Genomic DNA, 6,117 nt, shown 5'->3' on the forward strand with positions numbered 1-6,117 from the left:
GATTCAACCAAGTTTACCGTAGGAGTATTCACAACACTGGGATCTAAAGAAGTTGTTACTTCTGGAGATGATTTAGAGAAATCATTTCACGATTGGTCAGCATGGCATCGCCAAACTAGTTCATCTTCGGCTTGAACCTGTTTTGCTAAAGCTATAGCTGGTACCCATTTCTCACTCGTGGCATAATTACACACTAACATTCTAGCTCCTTATTGAAATGAGAATTGTTTTGCCCTCACTTCTCATCTAGCAACTTGACATTGATGTTGACGTTCTACAATCCCTGAAGTTTCTGGTAGTATTAACAAATCACACATCATTCTCAACTTTCTCTTTAAGAGCAGTAATGCAGGAGAACTTTGGCTAGTCACACGAGTAGTATTTCTATCAGATGCCAATAAGCTTTTCATATGACATCATAACAAACTTTGCTCTTGTGAGGTTCACTAAGAACATTTCAAGGATTGTATGAATCTTTCAGCTAATCCATGGATTGGTGGATGATAAGGTACAGATTTTATATGCTGAATACCATTTACATTGAGATATTCCTCAAACTCCTACAAAGTAAGCTGTGAACCATTGTCACTAACAATCTATTCCAGTTTACCAAATCAAGTTTTTCAATGGTTGTAGTAACTCTGAAGATAACAACTTCTGGCCACTTTGAGTGTTCATCAATTATGACTAAGAACACGTGACCCTCAAACAGACCAGCAAAATCTCTGTATAATCACTGTCAGGGCATTTTAGGCCACTCACAAGCTGTAATTGACAGGACTGACACTGCCCCATTTTTCTTCAATCTGCTAATTCCTTCACTATACCAGGATGATGTCCGTTATGTAGTTGTTCAAGAACTTTTAGAGTAGGAGGAATGATCACTCAGATTCTCCACAATAGCAACCACCTTGGACAGTCAACTCAAGACTTCTTGACACATTATGTTTCAAATCAGGATGTGGGTGATGCGCTCCGTTTATTGTTCCTTTCAGTACCACATCCATCACCTTCCCCGTCACAAGATCATTTCTGGTATCTCTCTGAACTTGAGCAGCTTTCACAGACAAATGATCCTCCAGTGAAAAATAAAGAATATTAGCACAACTAGTTTGTGGTGTCTGCTCAATTGGAAAAGGCAAGCATGATAATGCATCACCATTAGCATGACAGTCTGACTGACAACACTTCATATCGTGTGGATAAGATCAGTGACCACATTTGCAAACAGGTAAGAGTTAATGATGATATGCCTTTATATGGTCCAGAAATAGTAGTCAGGGCCTGATGGTCAGTCATTAATGTGAAATGACGACCATATAAATAACAATGAAAACTTTATGAGCCAAAAATTATGCTCAATGCTTCTTTTTCTAGCTGTGCACTGGTAGATTCAAAGGTAGTCAGAGTATGCAAAGCAAAAGCTACTGGTCATTCTTCTCCTGAAGGTAGAGTATGTGACACTGCTGCCCCTATTTGAAAGGTGAAGCATTGTAAGTAAGCAGTAATGGTAGCTTTGGATTAAACTGAACCAATACTTCAGACTTCTGCAAAACATCTTTGACATCCTTGTATGTTTTCTCACATTCAGTTGTCCTGTCCAATGATTACTTCACACATTGCAAATTATACAATGGCTACAATGATGCAGCTAAATTAGGAACAAATTTGTCACAATAATTTATTAATCCTACAAATTAATCCTAATCAGACTTGCTGCTTTTAAAATAACATCCATCTTTTCCGGTGTTTTTGTAGGTCTTTACTACTAATAATGTGCCACAAATGTTGAATTGACATCTGGAAAAAGGATAGTGTGGGTGTTATTCCAAACAAATAAGAAAGACCTTTATGAGTAATGAGGGTTGTGATTCAGTGGCTACATTCATCCATAAATATACTAATGAAAGTTCAGTCTTGCTGAATTTTTGCCCATCTGATAACCCAGCAAATAAACCTTCAATTAAAGGAAGCAGATATTGATCAGCGTGCATTAAAATCGCCACAAATATGAACCGAACCATTTGGTTTCATGACAGGTACAATGGGGTTCCCCAGTCACTAATTGTAATTGGTTTAAACACATCAGTTTTAACGCATCATAATAATTCTTCTTTAGTCTTGGGATGAATTGCATATGGCACCGCTCTTGCTTTGAAACTTTTTGGTTTCTTGTTAGGCTTTAACGTGAGTTTCACTTCAACTCCCTTCTTTGAGCCAAGTGTCTCTTTGAATACGCTCTTGTATTTATCCAGAAGGTCTGCTGTAGGTCTGTTTGGCACCGACCAATCTGTTGACAGCATTCCGGCTAAGCTTTACTTTCTCCAACCCTGAACTCTCAAATAGAGCTGGAAAATTACCACATCGAGAGGCAACTCTGCTGTTTGTCCACTCAACTCTCCGTTGACCATGATGTAGCCTTTTACTAACACAAGCTCTTCCAGATATTTTCTTAAAATCACATCAGCTGGTTTTTAAAGAAGGTGCTTCAGCTTTTGTTGGAATGTAGTCTCGAGAATTAAAGATACAGCTTCACCAGTATCAACTTCCATCCTAATGAGTTGTCCACTAAACTTAGGAATCAGCCAGAATCTATGTGGTTCACCCTGTATGGATAAAATGCTAGATTGGAGCTCTTTATCTTATTTCTGGGCATCTCTTTTTTAGTCGTAATTCTTTTCTTCCATGTTGTAAGTTCTTTATGTAGAATGCAACTTGTTCTTCTTCTTGAGAGTGCCCAATTTCTTCTTCTCAATGTTCATCTCAGAGGAAATTAGTCTAGCTCAACAAGCTTTTGCAATGTGACCCACTTTTCTATACTTCTTGCATTGACTATCCCTACTGCGGCATTCCATACATTCCTCCTCATCTCCGTTCTAAAGAGTCCCTTTATTCCGAGCTGTGCCCTGGGATCCTAGTCTCTCTTACCAATGGGAACGTCTTCCCCACGTCCACTCTATCCAGGCCTTTCAGTATTCTGTAAGTTTCAATGAGATCACCCCTCATCCGTCTAAACTCCATTGAGTACAGACCCAGAGTCCTCCAACACTCCTCATACGTCAGGCCTTTCATTCCTGGCATCCTTTATGGTCCCAGCATTTGAATCAGGAAGGCTGATATACAGAGCAGGAGAATCCATTCTCCAGATTTATTACATTACTAATGTCCAAGAATTGGCTGTTTATTTGATTCTGCCAGACACAGCTTGGAAACCACTGAGCCCACCTTTAATATCTTAAACATTCTAACTAAAGATTCTAAAGCTTTACCTCTGGCTTCGAGGCAGCCCAAAGGATAGGCCTCATTTCACCCACACAACACCAGTGCATTTCCACAATGACGAGGTACACTCCCTTAATCCCTTGCACGCTCCCACCACAAGGAATGCTAAATGTACAATCATAGTTGGTGCATGTAGAGGGAGAGCTGGGAACGTTTGTGCACGCATGTTTGGAAGTGGCCAGACAAGTTTACAGAGATGGGATACATAGAGGCAGAGAGCTATGCCAAACCTTTATAAAACACAAGCTCAGGACCAGCCCAAGTTAGGAAACCATATATATCAAAGAAGATAGTGTCCACTCTGATTTGATTTGATTTGATTTGTATTGCAATGCAGTAAAAGGTGTTGTTTCTTGCGACCTATACAGACAAAGCATACCGTACACAGAGTGCATAGGAGATGAGCAAAGGAGAGGGTGCAGAATGCAGTGTTACAGTCACGACTAGAGAATGATCAACTTAATATAAGGTAGGCCCATTCAAAAGTCTGATGGCAGCAGGGAAGATGCTGTTCTTGAGTCGGTTGGTACATGACCTCAGACTTTTGCATATTTTTCCTGACGGGATAAGGTGGAAGAGAGTATGTCCGGGTTGCATGGGGTCCTTGATTATACTGGCTGCTTTTCCGAGGCAGCGGAAGGTGTAGATGGAGTCAGTGGATGGGAGGCTGGTTTAAGTGATAGACTGGGCTCCGTTCACAACTCTTTGTAATTTCTTGCAATCTTGCTCAGAGCAGGAGCCATACCGAGCTGTGATACAATCAGGAGGTACTAAATAGATTTATTTGTATAGTTCCTGCAATGAGGAATTATATTCACACGGATATAGACATTTGTGTGGGTTTGTCTTTCTTTGAGTGGAGAAGGCTAAGCTGCAAAAAGATTTTTAAGAGGCCATGAAGGGTTTAAATAACAAGAGCAGAGAGAAAACACTTCCAATTGGTGAAAGTTTCACTTTGAGAAGGCACAAATTTAACCTGATTGGCAAAAGAAAAAATGACAGGAAATGGTGTGAATCCTCATTTACATGTTAAAACTCATCGCCCTTCGAATGAACAACTGCAGTGCTTTTTCCTGATGCAATAACTTGTTGGGATATTGAGAGAAGATACAGTTACCAGCTGCAGAGAAAAAGTAAGTGTCGTTTGCATGCTGTTTTATTCCTAAATTTTATTCGGAGCTTGTTTTAAATAGTGGATGAATTAATGCTGAATCTGGAGAATAAGTTCTCCCTTCTTAGTGCATTGGTCTTTATGACCAGTATGCAATGAAACATCACGTAATCGTGGTGTTACAAATTTGGACTGATTGACGTTTGAACCGAGTTGTAACTTAGCTCTGTAAATCCAACTGTGAACTAATTCAGTGATAATCATCACTGACTGGTGTTTGTTTGTTTCTAGTTTGTTGAGAGATGAGTTCCGTGATGAACAGAACCGAAATGCCCTTCAGCGCATACAGTGATGACAGTTACGACTATGGAGATTATTCTCCTTGCGACATGGAATCTGCAAAGATTTTTAGTGGAAGTTTCCTACCAGTGCTCTACTCGCTGGTGTTTGTGTTTGGGCTCCCAGGGAACATGCTTGTAATGTGTGTTCTTATTAAATACAAACGGCTGAAGAATATGACAAACATTTATCTTTTAAATTTGGCATTTTGTGATTTGCTTTTTGTTCTAACTCTCCCCTTCTGGGCTTATTTTGCCGCAAATGAATGGATCTGGGGAGATGTCTTTTGCAAGATCATTATTGTCGCTTATGTGCTTGGCTACTATGGTGGCCTAATGTTCATAATCCTGATAAGTATAGACCGCTATCTTGCGATTGTTCACGCTGTGTCTTCAGTCAGAGCTAGGACAGTTCGAAATGGGATTATTTCAAGTATTGTGATGTGGTGCGTAGCTACATTCGCCTCCCTTCCCACAATGGTGTTTAATGAAACAGGCAGTATTGATGGAAGAAAAGTTTGTCACACTTTCTACCCATCAGAAAATTTATCTAGTTGGAGACTTTTTACTCTTTTCAAAGACAATGTATTGGGTTTTTTTATCCCAATGGTCGTAATGGTTTTCTGTTATGCAAGAATAATTCAGACTCTGCTGAAAAACAAAAGTTATAAGAAGCATAAAGCCATAAAAATGATCACTGCTGTTGTGATAGTGTTTTTTGTATTTTGGGCACCGCACAATATAGTGACATTCCTGGAATCTTTGAAAGAACTGGGAGTTTTAACTGGTTGCCAACTTCGCAAACATCTCAGTATTGCCCAGCAAGTCACTGAATCCATCACGTTTATACATTGCTGTTTGAACCCAGTCATTTATGCATTTTTGGGGGAGAGATTTAGGTTGCATCTCCGCAGACTTTTTCACAGCGGCCTGTCTCCATTGCTTAAATATGAAGCATGCGACAAATTTAACTTTTCTTCACGTTATTTTGCTACCTCTATCCGTTCACAATCCTTTGGTGACCATGAATCATCCACATTTATGTAGTTCAGCATTCAGCTGTTTCTGTACAATATGGAAGTGACTGTAAATGAATATATATATGCTTTGTTCTCACATTTGTTCAAAACCTATGCTGCTCTTAAACCATGTCTAACCATAAAATCCATCTGCAAATCTCATACTGAAGTGGGCGTACTTTTTTTTTCATTCATGATTTACATGAAGAATAACCTGACTGTGCTGGGTAGATTAATACAGCTGCCTGTTAGTGATTTAGAAAACTGAGAGATGATATGTTTGGATACCAAAAAAAAAGGAGTTCACAGATTTCTTAGAAAACAAATATCTAAATTCCATAGCGAATTGTGTTGGCGTAGACTCAGT

The 6,117-nt window shown here is 39.4% G+C and overlaps 1 protein-coding gene across 2 annotated transcripts; it reads left to right on the forward strand.

The window, feature by feature from the left end:
- Positions 1–3,669: 3,669 nt before the first annotated feature.
- Positions 3,670–5,912, forward strand: LOC145360294 (C-C chemokine receptor type 4-like). Of its 2 annotated transcripts, none has more exons than XM_080215451.1 (2): positions 3,670–3,751; positions 4,685–5,912. In XM_080215451.1, the coding sequence occupies exon 2, from the start codon at positions 4,696–4,698 to the stop codon at positions 5,776–5,778; it is 1,083 nt and encodes a 360-aa protein (XP_080071577.1). In that variant the 5' UTR covers positions 3,670–3,751; positions 4,685–4,695; the 3' UTR covers positions 5,779–5,912. The 2 variants fall into 2 exon arrangements, with proteins under 2 accessions (XP_080071577.1, XP_080071569.1); XM_080215443.1 differs by lacking the exon at positions 3,670–3,751 and adding an exon at positions 4,338–4,415.
- The last annotated feature ends 205 nt before the right edge of the window (positions 5,913–6,117 follow it).

This window comes from Carcharhinus amblyrhynchos, chromosome 2 (assembly GCF_965287045.1).
Source record: "Carcharhinus amblyrhynchos chromosome 2, sCarAmb.v2.hapA, whole genome shotgun sequence".
Lineage (NCBI taxonomy): Eukaryota > Metazoa > Chordata > Chondrichthyes > Carcharhiniformes > Carcharhinidae > Carcharhinus > Carcharhinus amblyrhynchos.

What these genes read in the sequence shown, in the direction of transcription:
- LOC145360294 (XM_080215451.1), top strand. Translation starts at nt 4,696, where the DNA reads ATGAGTTCCGTGATGAACAGAACCGAAATGCCCTTCAGCGCATACAGT.